Source organism: Phoxinus phoxinus (genome assembly GCF_949152265.1).
Source record: "Phoxinus phoxinus genome assembly, chromosome: 4".
Classification (NCBI taxonomy): domain Eukaryota; kingdom Metazoa; phylum Chordata; class Actinopteri; order Cypriniformes; family Leuciscidae; genus Phoxinus; species Phoxinus phoxinus.
In genome coordinates, this window is record NC_136879.1 from 16,264,156 (window position 1) to 16,282,212 (window position 18,057).

Below are 18,057 nucleotides of genomic sequence, written 5' to 3' on the forward strand. Positions count from 1 at the left end.
AGTTCCCTCTGCTGGTCACAGGATCAACACGATCAGAATGAGAACCATTTTGAACCACAAACAAACATTGATGATATGTTTTTCTATAGTTATCTATTATTTTTTAATAGTTGCCTTATTATATCCATCCATCTGGTACCAAGCTAACTAGCAAAAGTTTTCTTTTTTAGATGCATGGACCAACACATATGATCACCCTGGTGCGATGGACCCCACATAAAAAATTTAAATGCTGTGAAAATGAATATCATGAATATGAGTAAAATAGTTTTTGGAAAATATTTCGTTTCTCCTTTGCTATTACGTTTTTCTGCTCACTATATTACTGTGCTGTACATACTAATTATCTATTTTAATCGATACTTATTTTAATCAAAGTTGTATTTATTGTATTACATATATTTAGTTAGTTTAATCTCATTTTTGTATTTATTTATTTTTACACTTTCACACTGTTATGTTGAACTCTCGACTGAACCCCACTTGGGGTCCCCGGCCGGAATCCAGTTTGAGGTGCATAATAAAACCGAAGGACTTTTATTTTGGAATTACACTCTGACACTGGCGCTCATGGCTTCACATGCGCGAGGAGGCGGGCGCAAAATTTCCCGGGATTTTGGGGCCTAGTCAGTAAGTAAAGAAACAAGCAAGCAAGTAAGTAAGTAAGTGTAAATTGTAATATTTGTAATTCTTCTGACATTCGCATTAATAAACCATATAGCAACAGAGACGTCACGTACTTCAATCAAAGGTTTACCTTAATTTTACCCTCACAACAATCACACTGCTAAAAAAAAAAGTTGCTAGCATTCAGATAACGTTACGGGTTAGCATAAGAACTTGAATAAAATAATCTATAGTTCATTTGGACGTATTCTGAATATATGTTTTATTGACAATAGTTTATAAAAGAAGCCTTTTTGGATGTCTCGTGGTAAAATTCCCACTGGTTAAGTTAATGTTGCTGATGATGAACACACTATTTAACAACATAACTATTTGATGCAGGCTAGTAACAATTTGAAGTGCAGGTTTGCGGATGCTTACTGAATAATTGATTTGTTGATATGATTAAGCACCTCATATGTAGATATTTACATTAGATTTAATGTTATCTAATGCAACTACATGTTTTCTATAGTTTCTATGTACAAAACCTGCAGCTGTGCTTTGGTGGTGGAAACCCTGGATCTAATGTAGTACATGTCAGGGTAATACAGTGTTTTAGATGAGGCTTTTCACGTTGTTGTTGTTGTCTTTCAGCTGACTGTCATATGCTGCTGTAGAAGCTGAGAGAGAGAGAGAGGATCATCATTGACCGGCCGCAGAATGCCGCCTGTGTCTGAAGTGGACACGGGTCCGGTTGAGGAAAGCTCCGGGGGTCTTGAGCGCTCAGACTGCCTCTGTCCGGTCTGTCTGGACATATTCCTGGAGCCGGTCACTCTTCCCTGCACGCACACGTTCTGCAAACCCTGCTTTCTGGAAACCGTGGACAAGTCCAACATGTGCTGTCCGCTTTGCCGAAAGCGTGTGTCCACTTGGGCACGACTCAACGGCCGGAACAAGACCTTGGTCAACATTGAGCTGTGGAGACGCATACAGGACGCTTTCCCCGCTCAGTGCGAGCGGAGAGTGCAGGGGATTGATGATTGTGATGATGCTGGTATGCTGAAGCCGTATGCGCTACATAACCGTTTCATGGTAATGCATAAAGCATTGATTAATCACTTTCTCCCCCCCTCTCCCCCTCCAGTGCTGATTTCAAGACCTCGAGTATGTCAGCCAGGAGAGGTGAGGAAAGAGTACGAGGACCAGATCAGCAAGGTGAGAGATTCACGATGGTCTCGACTCGCTCTGTTAAGATGTGGTGGATTTTTAGCCAGCTGTCACTGAAATGGCAGGTGGGCCTCCATGAATGCACATTACAGACTGCCATCGCATGTTTACATTGTTGTTCTGCCAACAACACAATGGTTTTTGTTTGTCTGTCCTGTCCTTTCCTGCTCAGAACAGAATCCTGGTTCCAACATTTCTGCAATGGAATTTTAGAAAAGATCTGATTTTATATTTATAGTTGTTCAAAGCACATACTATTTATAGTTGTTCAAATCACATAATATTTATAGTTGTTCATACACATAATTACACAAGATGTATTATTATTAGTAGTATTATTAGGGGTGTAACAATATATCGTATCACAATACAATATGTATTGTGTATATTTCACCCAAAATTAAAATTATTGTGTGAGGAAAAAAATTAAGTTTACAGAGTTTTATTGTCATTACTATTTATAATGTATAATAATGCAATGAGGGAATATTTGTGGATCCTGATCATGTCAAATGTCTTATGTTATCAGTAAATAGTGGCCTAAAGTATTTAAAATATATATATATAGTTAGAGAGTGCAAGCAAGTTTGTCTTAAATAATTCTGTATTTTCAGAATCATGAATATTTTTATTCTGGTGTCATTATTGTCCTGTGCATTGGGTTTCCAGCACTAAGTTCAAGTCTACTCATAAACTCCCCCCAATGTAAAGTCGTTTCCGGAGTATAAATCGCATCAGTCAAAAAATACGTCATGAAGAGGAAAAAAACATATATAAGTCGCACTGGACTATAAGTCACATTTATTTAGAAATGTATGTCACAAAAATCCAAGACCAAGAACAGACATTTAATCTGGAAAGGCAAGTTACTCAACTACACAAAAGCACACAGAACAACAGACTGAATATGTGTCTGGCATGTTAACGTAACACATTAACAGTTATTCAGCTGCACAATAGCATAAAGAACATATACCTGGGAGGCTGAATAGGCTAAATTAACATTAGCCAGTGAGTCCAACAAGTTACCGGTAAGCAAGTTCACCAAGCTCCCACGATCTCATCCCACAACACTGAATCCATTGAGTTCTTCCTCTGTGTTGCTTCTGAACAACTCTCCAACTAGAGCGCCCTCTCGCGGCTGTAGACGGTAATGCTTTCTCTTGGTTCATCTCAGTCAGTATGAATTAATTTTGATATACAAGTCGCACCCGACTATAAGTCGCAGGGCCAGCCAAATTATGAAAAAAAGTGACTCATAGTCCGGAAAATACGGTAATCAAGTTTTTAGAAGAATTTTTTTCCAGCTGATTAACGATCGACAGCCAATCCGAATCAAATCCGTTTTAAAGAGCTCGAGCATTTAAAGTGGCAGACGATAAAACTGCAGCGCGCTTAGGATAATCAGAACGATATTGTGTGTCGGTGTGGATGCTAATATAGTTATTGTTATAGAGCACAAGATAGAAATGGGACAGTTGAACTTGCAAAAAACACATGAGGCCAAGGTACTTGAATTTAGAAAAAATGTAAAAAGCCTTTTTTTATTCATTACTATAACATTTTAAAAAGATTCACATAAATTTTGCAATCGACTAGTCTAACACCCCTCCCCCCCTCCTATACTGAATCCCACTAAAAACTTCTGCTGTAGAAATACACTTTTTTAAATATAATATTAAGTTTCATTTTCTAAAATGCTTAACATGACTGTAATTTAAACATAGCCTTTGTAAAAATATAAGGTAAAACATGTAAACTGTATAAAAAATGTAGCTAAATGCCTAGTATTTAGTCGATTAGCTGCAGAAGTATCGTTTAATCAACTTCTTGTCGAAGAGTCTCGCTCATCTGGGCGACAGTGGTTCATGTAGATTGTCTACAAACCGGAAGGTTGGTGGTTCAATCCCCGGTTCCACCTGACCAAGTGTCGAGGTGTCCTTGAGCAAGACACCTAACCCCAGCTGCTCCCGACGAGCTGGATCGCCTTGCATGGCTGACACCGCCGTCGGTGTATGAATTAGAGTTCTCAACGGGCCTGAAAATTACAACCCGACCCGACCCGGCCCGTGGCTTTTAAAGCCCGGACCCGAACAAACCCGACACATCAACATGAATTATCTGCCCGAACCCGGCCCGCGGCCCGACGGCCGTGTATTTTTTATTTTTTTTCTCATACACGTTATGACCAGCAGACGGGAATTCAAATCAACCTTTAATGTCCACGCCTTTTAACAATACAAACAACTGAAACAATAAACTTTAAATATATAAATAGGCTATATAAATATGCCTTAGTCTACATAAAAATCTTCAAACAATAATAAATAAAAAGAACTCAAACATGTACCCAGCCAGCGGGCGGGCGGGCTGTACATAACCTGTAGAATTTCCATCAGAATCCAGCACCAGTCCAAACACTTTCCAGACCTCTGATTTCCCACTCCTGTAGTAGCGATGGTGAATTCACCTGCGGCAAGTTCACTTTTCACCAACTCCATCTTCTTCTCCAGGCTAAAGGCGCGCACGCAGCGGCGTCAGGTCTGCCCCCACCCCTCTCCATGATGCACGCCACGTTACACGCAGCAGCCAGACTTTCTTTACGGTGAACAGCAGCGATGATTAATAAATGATTTATTTTATTTTTTTCACTGAGCGGATTAGATTAAGCCCGAGGTCCGACCCGACCCGAGTCATTTGCTTATATTTTCGACCCGAACCCGGCCCGACCCCGCGGGTCCCGTCGGGTTTGTCGGGCCGACCCGACCCGTTGAGAACTCTAGTATGATTGAGTGAGTGAATGGGTGAATGTGAGGCAATATTGTAAAGCGCTTTGGTGGCCATTGGGTCTGTGAAAGCGCTATATAAATGCAGTCCATTTACCATTTACCATCTCTAGTTTGCACATTGTCCTTTTTAGTGCAAATAAAATCAGAATTTGTTAATGGTGTTTAGTTGTTGTGAATGCTGGCTGGCGGTCATCATCTGGTCTCTTTGTTTTGAGCAGCTCGTGGAGGAGAAGCGAGCTCTGGAGGAAGCCGAGCGGAGAGCCAGTGAGGAGTACATCCAGCGCCTCCTGGCTGAGGAGGAGGAGCGCATGGCGGAGGAGAGGAGGAGACATGAAGAGCAACAGCTGGAGAACGATGAGAAGCTGGCCAGACTGCTCAGCCAAGAGCTGGTGAGGTCACACATCAGAGGTCGCGAGACGCGTCACAGTCAGGACTGTCAAAACAACAATAAAATCTGACGACAGACATTTGGACTGTCTGAGTGTAACAGGAGGACGTGTACATAATCTAATTTCCTGTTTACACACATTGAAGCATTGACTGCATTTGTCAATCTCAGCCTTAAGCATTGTTACCCAACCTTATAATTTATGCGAATATAAGTTCATCGGTATCAACAAATTAAAATTGGATGCCAAACTAGCCGAACCCTACTGAGTGACAGCATCATTTAGAAAAGCTAAATATAAAGTATCATTTATCAGTGTTTTACCATATCAATTTGAGCCTGAGTCCAAGTCCTTTTGAAGTAGATTTGCCTTCACAGTGCAGAAAATAGCGTCTTGTCATTTCAACAACACCATTCTTCAAGGCCTCAACTACAACTACAATGTGTTATGGTGAAAGTAGACATTGTTCACAGGCAGCCAATGAAGACAACAGGCAGGCATTATGCAGATGTGTTACACACCTTCATTAGTTTGAGCTGAAAGCAAGACTGGAATTACTGATGACTCATTTCAGCCAGTTCAGAATCGGTTCTTTCTTTTGAGAAGAAAACGCCGCAATCGGGATGATGCAATGCTGTTTTTTGCAGAATTCAGGACCGATCTCTGAATCACCGTGGGTCGTCAAACCTACTGATGCTACGCCAGCTAAGAAAACAAAACCAAAGGGGGACATTGAGAAGTGAGTCTGCTGTTGAGCCCCCGTATATCATTAATATAACTCGTCTTTTCAGGCCTGGTTATTGTTGAAAGGATTGAAAGACCACAACGAAAGAGGGTTTTTCTAATGCACTCCATTCTCCTTTATGTCAGGTTTTTGCGTCCAGTGCCTCATAAACAGCCGAGCAGTTCTGACAGCAGCCCAGACTCCTCTCTAACGGCTAATAAGGTGATTTTAAAGATGTCTTCTCCTCTCATAAATTATAGCATTACAAAGGAAATAATGATGGTTTTGAGATCATACATGCCACATTTGTATCAGTTGTATTTGTACTGAGTGAATTTTAGTGAAGATAACGTTTTTTGGTAACATTTTACTTAACGCCTGTTTTCTATTTTAATGTTTGATAATAGAAATTGTTCCTGTGATGGCAAAGCTGAATTTTCAGCAGTCTTCAGTGTCACATGATCCTCCAGAAATCATTCTAATATGATGATTTGATGCTCAATAAACTTGTATTATTATTATTACCAATGTTGAAAACAGTTAATATGTGTGGATATTTTTTAAGGACTCTTTGATGAAAACAAAGTTAAAAAGAACAGCATTTTTTTTTTTACCAAAATATGTTGTAACATTATAGATGTCTTTCACACAAAGTGACAAAAACCTTTTACAGTAGTGCGTGTGCAAAGTGCATGCTTAGTGGAAGATAAAACGCATAGTTTAATTTGAAAGATTATAAATATTCCTTTTTTTTCTCAGGAGAACATTCTGAGCCCTCCAAAAGCCCTCACAGCACCGTCTGTGGAGGACACGGTTAAACAGGCCGTGCATGTGCCGGACTACAACGGGAAACCCTCCACCTCCAGCTTCACTCCCAGCTGCTCAGAACACACTTTTGTTTTTAACAGTCCTAACAGCAGCTCTTCGAAAAGGAAGAGTTCAGAGACCGATCTCCAGAGTGAAGCGGATCTACACACTAAGAGGCCGTGTTCTTCTCCGCGGTGCGAATCTCCTTTTTCAGTCGACAGCCCTTTTCTGTCTGAATTGGCGTGGCACGAGGAGACCTTACGGAGTCGCTGGCACCAGGAAGAGGAGGACCGAAGAATGGCGATGCAACTCCAGAGAGACCTGAACCGCCAAATCGCCGTGGACCGCAGGAAGGGTTCAGCCAATAGCTATCCGCTCCGGCAAAAAAGCACTACAGCTTCCACAAGCACAAACCCAGATGAGGAGAGTACGATAAAGAACATTAGCACGCCGTGGTCGGCCGCTAGGAACAGCGCGGGATGCAGGGACGAGGGGAAAACTGAAAAGAGACTGTCTGGAACAGTGGGAGTGACCCCTGGGAAAAGCCCTGCGTCTTCTCCTTCAACAACGGTCCCGACTAGCTTGAAGAAGGCGGCGAAGCAGACCACCCTTACGGAGATGTTCCCCAACATGAGCAGCTGAACGGTCTTCTGCTGCTCTGATCTGCTTTCTCAAACGCCCCCCACAGACTCGAAACAGATGTTAGCAGGCGCCGCGCCGCTACTAGAGGACGCCGTGTAGCCACGTTCGGTTATCTTGTTCGGTTTCTGCTCATACTCCCTCAGTGCCTTTCCAGAGAGGTTCATACTGTAAAGTCATGACGGTTTCGGAATGGTTTTCGTTTTATAAGCGTTTATAAAGTCATGACTAGATTGAAATCGTGTGAGTGCTGCAGAAGAAACTCATTTTGTAAGCATTTGCAGGCATTTTCAATTTGATTAAAATAAAGAAAAGATTACTTTACAGAATTTTGTTTTTGTTGTCATGTGGTTATTTGACAAGCAAAAAGCTAAAGGCAACGATCTTGTGGTTATTACACACAATAAATACATATTTAGGCCGAAATTTAAGATTTAGGTATTTTAATTTCTTAACAAATTTAAATTTATTTGGGGTACACAGTTTTAATAAACCCATAGATTTCTGCAGTCAAAAAAAATCTATTTTGTATTTAAATAATATTTTCAAAATGCATTTAATCAAATTGCTTAGAATTAGCATACATCTATGTGAGCTTGTTTCCGGTACGGAATAAAAAAGATACAAAATTGCGCGTTTACTGTATATCACAGAACTCGCAGTTGCGGGGGAAAAAGTCAGAATTGTGAGTTTATATCTTTCAATTCTGACTTGTTTGGTCAGAATCGTGACGTTACAACTCGCAATTGCGAGGTTATAAATCAAAATTGTGAATTGTGAAAAAAGGTCAGATTTGTGAGATAAAATGTTGCAATTGCCTTTTTTATTTTTTATTCTGTGGCAGAAACAAGCTTCCATTTAAATCTATTTATTCAGTTAAAAAGTATGAACTGTTAAAATATGATTAGTTGTGAAAATGTATGAGATTGAATTGATTCGTATTTTTCTGTAATCTTAAGTTTCAAGAATGCTAATGTGACTCGCATCTGTTTTAAAGAGGAAAGCGTTGGCATAACTGATCTGCACTGTCATGACTTGACATGAGTGTTTTTTTGTTTCTCTCTACATAAGGATGGCTAAAGCACTGCATTTTGAGAAGTATTATCGGCGGAAATGTCATGTGAAATATGGGGAAAAGTCTGTCAGATGATCAGTGAACCAGACTGTCGAAGTCTTGCCTGTTATGGTCTTCTTTTAGTATTTCCCATATTGTTGGTTTGAAGTTGGTTGCAGCACTTCCCAGTTCAGTCTTGTGCGCACAGCATGAGTAATATCCCCCCCTCCCCCCAGGACTTTATAGAGGTATAATATCCCACATTAGCCAATCAACTCTATATGGTGGTTTGAATGGATTCTATTTTAAGTGTGCAGTGATATTTGCTTTGTAAAGGTGAAGTCAGCAAATTGAATGGAAATAATGTACTTGATCAAATGAATGCAACCTTGGTGAACATAAGAGACTTCTTAAAAATGACCCCACTTAAATGATAATTATTCACAATGAGAATAAGTAAATCAGGCTTATTTTGATCTCATGCCGACTTGAAGAATTGAATATTGAAAGCGGAACATGTTCCCTTATGGTGGCAACCTAAAGTTGTGGTTAACAAAGGAGAATATGATTTCTTTCAAGTTCAGTAGTAACATTTTCAGATAAAATTATTAAGCATTCTAATAATTCTGCAGTTGCTGGTTTGACAGGCACAAAAATCCCCTGGCCGCAGCTTGAGTCATGAACTGTCTTGTGAGCTCGCTGACTGTGACATGCAACAGAACTGCATCATAGGTTGGTCATACAGTTTGCTTCCAGTTATTGCACGCAACCACTGAGGAACAAAGCGTCTCGGATATCAGATCATGTCAAAGAAAGGGCACAAAATCGTGCGAATATTATTGTGCAGATGTTACAAACTACGCATTCAAACCCAAGCAATAACATTTGGCGTGCATTACAGTGAATATGGAATTTTATGGTACTTATGAATTTATGTAATCGTTATGATCCATGTCTTACCTGTTAATCACTGATTTGAGCTTGTACCTGAAAATGACGTTTCGAACTTAAACTTTTGTAAATCTTGAATGTTTTGGAGCACAGACTTAAGTTTCGCCTGTTTTTAAAGCAGACACTTGGCAGATTATTGCTGAAGGGCAATATATTTATTGTTATGAAAAATGCACAAAATATATATTTTCTAAAACGCATTATTAGGAGCCTGATGATCAGGTCATGCTTTCCCAATGACTTACCTTCAACTGCATCGAGATGTGCGGCAATAGCGGCAACATACACTTTGAGGGTGGAGGGAGACAGCCTTCGCTCCAACCCATCTTGCAGGAAAGAAAGCACGACTGATCGGACATCTTCAGTGGGTCGTCCCGGTGGGAAGAACACCATTCAACGAACAGGTTCCACTTCAGAGCATAGAGGCGCCTCGTTGAGAGAGCTCTAGCAGAAGTGAGGGTGTCTACCACCGCCTGGGGTAGGTCACCTAGAACCTCCGTGTCCCATCCAGGGATCAGACATGGAGTTTCCAAAGGTCTGGACGCGGGTGCCATAGAGCAGGTCCTTGATCAGAGGAATGGGCCAAGGAGGTGCTGTCGCGAGGAGCATGAGTTCTGGGAACCAGGTCCGGTTGGGCCAATATGGCACAACTAACAAGACCTGCTCCTTGTCCTCCCTGACATTGCACAGAGTCTGTGCGAGAAGGCTCACTAGGGGAAACACATCCTTGCGCAGGCCCCTGGGCCAGCTGTGCGCCAGTGCATCCCGTGCCGAGGGTCCCCTTGGTCAGGGAATAAAACAACTGGCAATGGTTCGAGTCCGGAGAGGCAAACAGATCTATCTGAGCGGCTCCGAAGAAGTCCCATATCAGCTGGACCACCTCGGGATGGAGACGACACTCTCCCAGAAGCGTAGGCTGTTGAGCACGCCAGGGATGTGAATGGCACGAAGCGACCTCAGATGCTTCTGACCCCATAGGAGAAGATGGTGGGCGAGTTGCGACATGCGGCGGGAGCGTAGACCACCTTGACGGTTGATGTACGCAACGGTCGCAGTGCTGTTCGTACGGACCACGGAAAGTCTACCGTGAGCAACTCAAGGCAATTCATGTGCCAATGCAGTTGAGGCCCCGTCCACAGACCTGAAACTGTTTGTCCATTGTACGTTCCCCCCCTCCCCCCAGCCGGTGGCAGAGGCATCTGTGAAGACCACAGCATGCCTGGACACTTGCCCGTGGAAATAAAGGGTCCGACCACGGGCTGAAGGTGCACCCTGAGTGCGGGGTGACGTGCACCCGGTACGTGCTGCTCTGCCACGCCCATCTCGGGACTCGGCCATGAAGCCAGTGCTGGAGCGGTCTCATATGAAGCAATCCGAGCGGCATTATGCCATATGCCCCAGGAGCCTCTGAAAAAGTTTCAGTGGGACCGCTGTCCTGCTCCTGCTCTTGATTGTACTCAAGCAGTTCAACACTGACCGGTGATAAACAAAATAAACATTTGTTTATCCGGTGGAGCTCCAAAAGAAACGACTGGGACCGCCGCGGACGGCCCAGCGCGCTCTCTTGGAGGCTCCGCGGGAAGCATTGTAGAGGAGTGAGGGGCCCGAGGAGACTGGCTCAGAGGGTTCCCTCTCACTGTGATCCTCAGGTCACCAAGGCTATTAACTGAAGTAGACTACTTCTGCTGGGCAGAAGCGCTAGATCGGGGAATAAGAGAAGGGGCTCCACCTCTTTTGAGGTAACAGAGTCACGACCGTAACGCCGCGATGATCATGTTCCCGCAATGAGAACATGAGTCATCCATGAGCGCCAATTCATCGTGCCTATAGTCCAAGCACGTGATACAGCGATCATGCCCGTCAGCTGGAGTCAAACATTGGCCGCATCCAGAGAAACATGATCTGAATGACATCTTGACACAGACGCAGAGAGATCATGTTAGCTCTTTCAGAAGTGCTCTGAGGTGCTGAAATGCACAGGGGGATAGCCGCGGCTACACAGGGGAATAGTGCAATCCTGTGTGAGCACTCACTCGCTGTCACGCCCTCCGAACCAACGAAGCTGTGAAAACAGCTGTTTTTGCTCACAACCGTTGACAGGACAGATCACGACGTCACACCAACACCAAACACTGAGGCTTCCTCGCAGAGACTCGAAATTACCGTAGAAGATCTTGCAGGAGACAGAAACAGCATTCACCGTCTGGCTCCGAAGCGAAAGACAAGGATGCTCGCGCCGCGATGCACAGCAGCTGGTGCAATTATCGCATGCCAATCTGCATTGGCTCGTTTAATTCAATCAAAGTAGATTGGCTCTCGCAAGCGATCCCCATTCGTCAGTCTACTCTACACTTACTCGAAGTGACTGACGAAGGGGAACTTTTAGACGACTAGTCACTCTATTCTATGCAAATAAAATGAATGGGGACTGCAGCTTCCAAACTTAAAAAAGGACACAAAAGCATAATCAAATCAGCACAGTATAAACCCATTTTGCTTCAGAAGCCATCGCTTGTGGAAAAAAAGTACAGTACACAAGTGTACTCTGTTTAAGTGTACTTACAATAAGTGGCCTTTTATTTTTAATTAATATGATATTTTATAGTTTATGAAAGATGATAGCCATTAGAACATGTTTGGTATTCATAATTTATAATAATATGAACACTGAAGTTAGAACCAGTCTTAAAGAAAAAAAATTAGATGACTATCTTTTAAGACTTTAAGCAGTTTATGCAACTGGCCACTCTTGATTTGTTGTTTTGTCTGCTTTATTTCACAGTGTTCACTGTCATTTCTTTTTTTTTCTTTTCTATAAACAAATCAGTGTTTGGTTGTCATTGGATAAGGTTTAATTAGTTAATATTAGTATTAGTTACCATAAACTACAATGAACTACTTCTACAGCATTTAATAATCTCACTTAATGTTAATTTCTACATTTACAAATAACCTATACAATTAAAAGTTGTGTTTTTTAACATTAATTAATGCTCTGTGAACTGCAACATGAACAGTTTTAATAAATACAATAAACGAAGCTTAATAAATGCTGTAAAAATATATTGCGTATAGTCAGTTCATGTTAACTAATATAACAAAGGAGAGCTTATTGTATTTGTAACACAAACGGCAGTTTTGGTCAGTTAGGTTTCAACATCCTCATCTGGCTGTGCCTGTGTGTGTCACAGAAACGTGGGTAGGAAACACTCATCTGTATTTAAGCAGTGGAAGTTCCTCATCCCAACACTTGAATGCTCAATCACGACTGAAGACTCGTCGGAGCATCCCAGAAAACACTCATCCTGAAACTATATTCTACAGTCTGTCAACAGGTAGGCCTTTTTCATTATTTCAAAGAGTCCAGAAAGTACCTACTTGAGCATAAAAATATTGCTAGTTAATGTGATGAGCCTCACCTCTGCTAAACACCTGTGTAAACTTGAGGAGTCTTTTACACCCACTAAAAATCACCAGTTGATAATCATTGCAAAATGTTTCGTTATCTAATGCAATGAAATGACGCAGCGTATATAGTTACGAAACAGCGATCTGGATAAAGTGGATTCAGCAAAGACAAAGTGAAGAGTAACGTCTGATGTTGTGTTCATGCAGGATCCCTGTGCTGAGATGTGTGTCGGTCACTGCTCCAGGTGTGTGGGAATGGCCCTGATCCCTGTAGCCATCGTCTGCATGGTGGCAAACGTGCTTCTGCTGTTCCCAGACATGAAGTCTCAGTACCTGACCGAGCGTCATGTGACCAGAGAGGCCATGTGGTGCTCGGGGATATGGGCGTCTGGCCTTCTGGTGGGTTTTCATTACACTATCGTGAAGCTTTTCTAGTCCTTTATTGGTTGTATAGGAGATCTGATACTGTTCAATATCATTATAGTGACATTTTATTCAAATGCTGAAATGCACTAATCAATAATTAACTTAATAAGTTAATATATGCACTTAACATATACACAACAATATACAGTAGTGGATCAAAAAAAGTTAATCAAAGTTGTCCGAAGACAAGAACGGGTATTGTTCGAAATACTGTAGTTGTTCCTCAATAAGGGTTTGTTATTGTTCTGGTTTCAACATCCTCATTTGAAAGAGATTTTGTCCTTTTTGTCTTGAACTGTTTCAGATCATAATGCAGAATCATCAGTGGGGTTTCACTGTCACATGACGCAATTGTATTTTACGTCAAACAAGATTGCTCTGATGACTGTTGTGTGTTTTGTCAGGTGCTTGTGGCAGCTCGAGGCTTCACAACACACTACGAAAAGACAGGATGCTGTTATTTTACAGCTGAGGTAAGACAACAGTTATGCATTAGGTTTTTTTTCAACCATTATCATCATAATGACGCTTTGAACAAATATCTTGTCAAATCACTGAACAAATGTTTCTTGTCGCGTGTCCAGGTTTTGCGTAAGTTGGGGTACACGTGTTTGGCTATTGTGGCCGCGGGGTTGTGTTTCGTGGTCAGTGGGATAGGGCTGACGCTGGGACCCCTCTGTTTACACAATGGCACTGAAGGCCTAAAGTGGGAACGGCCATTAAAACAAGTCAAAAGTGGGTGAGTAAGGCCTGAGATTGTTATATTCTTTCACCGTGTTTACAAAAAGCGGTAACTTGCTGTTATTTATTCAGGAGCCAAAATCATAAACATTGGTATAGTTATTTCACTGAGAAACAAATCAGACGTGAAACAATCCTGATGTGGCCGACAGACTTTTGTGAGTTCAATTAAATGTTAAAGGGTAACTGTTGCCAAAATTGAAACTAGGCTCTTTTTGTTCATCTGCCCGAGTCAAACATTCGTGTAAAAGCATAATTAGAATGGAAACGCCACTTTTGAGATTGACCGTATGTTCGTTTTCTGTAAAAAAGCCTTTTGAATGGGAGTGCTAGTGGCACTTCTAAATCAGCTTCAAAATCGCTATATTTAAACGCTAAGAAGGCTCGACACAACATGAAACTGTGCTTGAAGTATCACCAGCGGCTCTACACATGAACTCCAGCATTGACTACATAGTTTGTGGACACAGAGTTTACCAAAACGAAAGGTTTTGTACGACTCACTTTATCAGTTAGTGTTTCCGGTGGCTGGAATTTTGTCAGTCAAAAGTAGTCAATATCCGAATGCAACGTAACATGAGGAGAGTAAAGATGGAAAGCTCCTTAAGCTTGTTTCCAATTCTAAGTTATCATGCTTTTCATTGAATTTACAAGTTCATGACATTTCCTCATATGTAATCAGTTCATTATGTTGCATTCGGAGATCGACTACTTTTGACTGACCATCCACCGGAAACACTAACTGATAAAGTGAGTCGTACAAAACCTTTCGTTTTGGTAAACTCTGTGTCCACAAACTATGTAGTCAATGCTGGAGTTCATGTGTAGAGCCGCTGGTGATACTTCAAGCACAGTTTCATGTTGTGTCGAGCCTTCTTAGCGTTTAAATATAGCGATTTTGATGCTATCATAGAAGTGCCACTAGCACTCCCATTCAAAAGGCATTTTGAGCTAAAACGAAAATACGGTCAATCTTAAAAGTGGCGTTTCCATTCTAATTGGCCAGCAGCCATGTCACCCTGTAGCCCAAGACCGGTTGCCCGCTGAAGCTAAGCAGGGCTGAGTCTGGTTAGTACCTGGATGGGAGACCTTCTGGGAAATCCAGGTTGCTGCTGGTAGAGGTGTTAGTGAGGCCAGCAGGAGGCGCTCACCCTGTGGTCTGTGTGGGTCCTAACACCCCAGTGTAGTAATGGGGAAACTACACTGACAAAGAGCACCGTCCTTCGGATGAGACGTTAAACCGAGGTCCTGACACTCTGTGGTCACTAAAAATCCCAGGATGTCTTTCGAAAGAGTAGGGGTGTAACCCTGGCATCCTGGCCAATTTATGCCCAGTGGCCTCTGTCCATCATGGCCTCCTAATCATCCCCATACATGTATACTGATTGGCTTCATCACTGTCTCTTCTCCACCAGTAAGCTGGTGTGTGGTGGGCGTTCTGGCGCAATATGGCTGCCGTCGCATCATCCAGGTGGATGCTACACATTGGTGGTGGTTGAGGAGATTCCCCCCCTTTCTATGTAAAGCGCTTTGAGGTCTCAGAAAAAGCGCTATATAAATTTAACAAATTATTATTATTATTATTAATTATGCTTTTACGCGGAAGTTTGACTCGGGAAGATTAACAAAAAGAGCCTAGGTTCAATTTTGGCGACAGTTACCCTTATAAAGTATTACATAACAAAAAGCTTTGTTGATTTTCCCACCTGATATCAAAAAGTGGCTTTCAGTTCCTGTGTTCGCTTAGATGCTATCTATGTGCAAGTGTAGGTTACGGAAAAGTGAAAATGTGTACCAATAAATACAAATCACTGCAGTTTCTAGCGGTAATGAAATGAAAGCTGAAGGCAGTAAAACGGCAACGTTTTTTATTTATTTTTTCACATAGAAATTATGATTATACCGAATATAATTAAGACTTTTTGCATGGTTCTTTGCACAATATGACCTTAAAACACTTTTTATACTTTTGCATCACATAATCAGCTCCAAATGTATGGCTTTTCTGACACGGTACTCTTGCTCGGTATACTCACCGGATATAATACTGCGATGGAGAGCAAAACACGAGGGTGAACGTGATTTCACCAAGTTCAACATGTTCCCGGATCAACATTCCAATCGACCAATCAGATTTGAGGGACAAGTTTACAGTTTATGTCAAGTTTTGGCTTACAACCAGGGTTAGGTGCTTCTACATCAGTGTTATTCTCCTATCATTTCCAAGTACTCAAGTTTTGAGTTAGGTTTAGGGGTAGGGATAGGGTTACGACTACATTCTCGGACAGGAATGTTCACTTTGAAAGTTATCGCAAAACGTGCGAGATGCGACGTAATATCATTTAGCAGAAATGTCGCCATGCATGTTTTTCCAATTAGCCTGGGTCGCAACAGTTGACATTGTCACAGCATAATGATAGATCATGAAAATAAGTGATGACCGTGATCCTCTGTCTGTTGATGCAGAGAGATCCTTTACCTGTACGATCCGGAGCGATGGGCATCGGCCTGTCTGGAGCCTCGAGGTGTCGTGATCTGGAACACCGTCCTCTTCTCTGTCCTCATGGCAGCGAGTGGCCTCGAGCTCGTCTTCTGCGCTCTGCATCTCCTCACCGCCGCACTGGAGTTCATGTTTGGACCGGGCTTCTGCAAGAATAAGGTACACATGTTTACAAAGAGCCTTCCCTTGTAGTGTACTTCAAATCTTCAGTGCATATAAAAAATAAAATAAAAAACTGTAATATAATATTAATGAAATAAGTCACTTAAGTGTATTAAAAAGAGTTCACTTTCACGACTCTTAACACATAGGACACTTTTAAATGCACTTTGTAACAATGTCAAATGAAAAGTTTCACATTTTAAATAATTGTTTTAGTGCTTTGAAGTACACATATTATAATGCGTTGACTAACAGTACTTGATATTACTTAAAGTTAATTTATTTTTAATATACTATACGTCATCATTACAAATGTGTAATTACGAATGTTTTTAAATGCATGACATAGAAGTTTCCATAGAAATTATTTTAAAGTATATTTTAATTTTCTAAAGATAAGGTAATTGCATTTTTATAGCAATTTATAGCAATTTTGCATTTTATACAGCATTAAAAAAACATGAATCACTTTTGTTTCTCTCTTTTTAGGTTGTTCCTGCTTGAAATGACTAGAGGATCTATTATTTTCATCTTCATGTGAGAATGATATTTTTGGGGGTCATAACTGTCAGCTATGACTACTTAACTTATTTTAAACCGAGAAAAAATAGAAATGAGAAGTGGATTAGGAAAGTTAGTTTTCACAACCCTGAATCTTTTACACCATCCATGTGCCTGTTGCTCAGCTGGTTCAGCAGAATGCTGGACAAATATAAATAAGCTATTTAAAAAATATATATATATATATGTGACTAATATAATGTGATATATTCTCAGAACGCACTTTAATCTGTATATACACTGTAGGAATGTGAGTAATTTAATATATGTATGTGATAAAACACTGAGTTTATATAGTTTTGTTAATACTGAAATGCTGAGTGTTAATAGATGTTCTATTTATTGTTGATTTCTATAATATTAAAATATAATTGATCGAATTGTATGAGCGATTCTGTGTGTAAAATAATTCAGAATTCATTAAATGTATTTTAATAAAAAATGCAAGCAGCACACTTTTCAAGAAAAAAAAACACATTTCACAAAAAAATGCTTTTGATTTATAATATGGTCGATTCTGTTCATAATTCAGCCTGCGAAACTGTGTGTTGTTCATAAAACCGATAAACCCTCATTCACAGACATCTGACACAACAGTGTTGGACAGACTTATGACCTCAGCATATTTAAAGCTGCTTTAGTGGCCACAAGAGGGCAGCATATTTCCATCCATAATATGTCTGTGGTTCTCACTGCAGAGCCGAATGATGTCCAGCTGCCTCTCTGGATGGAGTTTGACTTTATTAGGTTTAGAGATAGGGTTATGTGTAGAGTTAGTGTGTGGCTGGACCTTCAAGCTCGAGCCATTGACGCTTCAGTGAGCAGCCTCTAAAATAGTATGTATTGTAGTACATTTTTGCTATATAGGCCACAAATTGTGAAATGAGTGCGTGAATTTAGACACTGAGTTCGCCAGAAGGGCTGCCGCTTTTGCATAGTTTGTGTTTGCTGTTAATCATTCGAAACTTAGCAAACTGTCAGCTCCAGTAGTATTTATCTTAAAGGTGTCATATTTTTTGTACAAGTTAATATGATTCTTTAGGGTCTAAATGAGAAGTTTGTAATATACT

The 18,057-nt window shown here is 41.1% G+C and overlaps 2 protein-coding genes across 4 annotated transcripts; both read left to right on the forward strand.

Moving 5' to 3' along the window:
• The first annotated feature begins 550 nt into the window (after window positions 1–550).
• Window positions 551–7,696, forward strand: rnf168 (ring finger protein 168). Of its 3 annotated transcripts, none has more exons than XM_079610952.1 (7): window positions 551–654; window positions 1,264–1,663; window positions 1,754–1,824; window positions 4,844–5,014; window positions 5,662–5,753; window positions 5,885–5,960; window positions 6,498–7,696. In XM_079610952.1, exons 2-7 carry the CDS (start codon window positions 1,330–1,332, stop codon window positions 7,185–7,187), a joined length of 1,434 nt encoding a protein of 477 aa, XP_079467078.1. In that variant the 5' UTR covers window positions 551–654; window positions 1,264–1,329; the 3' UTR covers window positions 7,188–7,696. The 3 variants fall into 3 exon arrangements, with proteins under 3 accessions (XP_079467078.1, XP_079467080.1, XP_079467079.1); XM_079610954.1 differs by having other exon boundaries at window positions 551–662; window positions 6,498–7,517; XM_079610953.1 differs by having other exon boundaries at window positions 562–658; window positions 6,498–7,517.
• Window positions 7,697–8,741: 1,045 nt separating this feature from the next.
• LOC306997607 (transmembrane 4 L6 family member 1) lies at window positions 8,742–17,448 on the forward strand. Its single transcript, XM_079610955.1, has 7 exons — window positions 8,742–8,970; window positions 12,381–12,524; window positions 12,805–12,996; window positions 13,428–13,496; window positions 13,608–13,762; window positions 16,231–16,423; window positions 16,916–17,448. The coding sequence occupies exons 3-7, from the start codon at window positions 12,820–12,822 to the stop codon at window positions 16,928–16,930; spliced, it is 609 nt and encodes a 202-aa protein (XP_079467081.1). The 5' UTR covers window positions 8,742–8,970; window positions 12,381–12,524; window positions 12,805–12,819; the 3' UTR covers window positions 16,931–17,448.
• The last annotated feature ends 609 nt before the right edge of the window (window positions 17,449–18,057 follow it).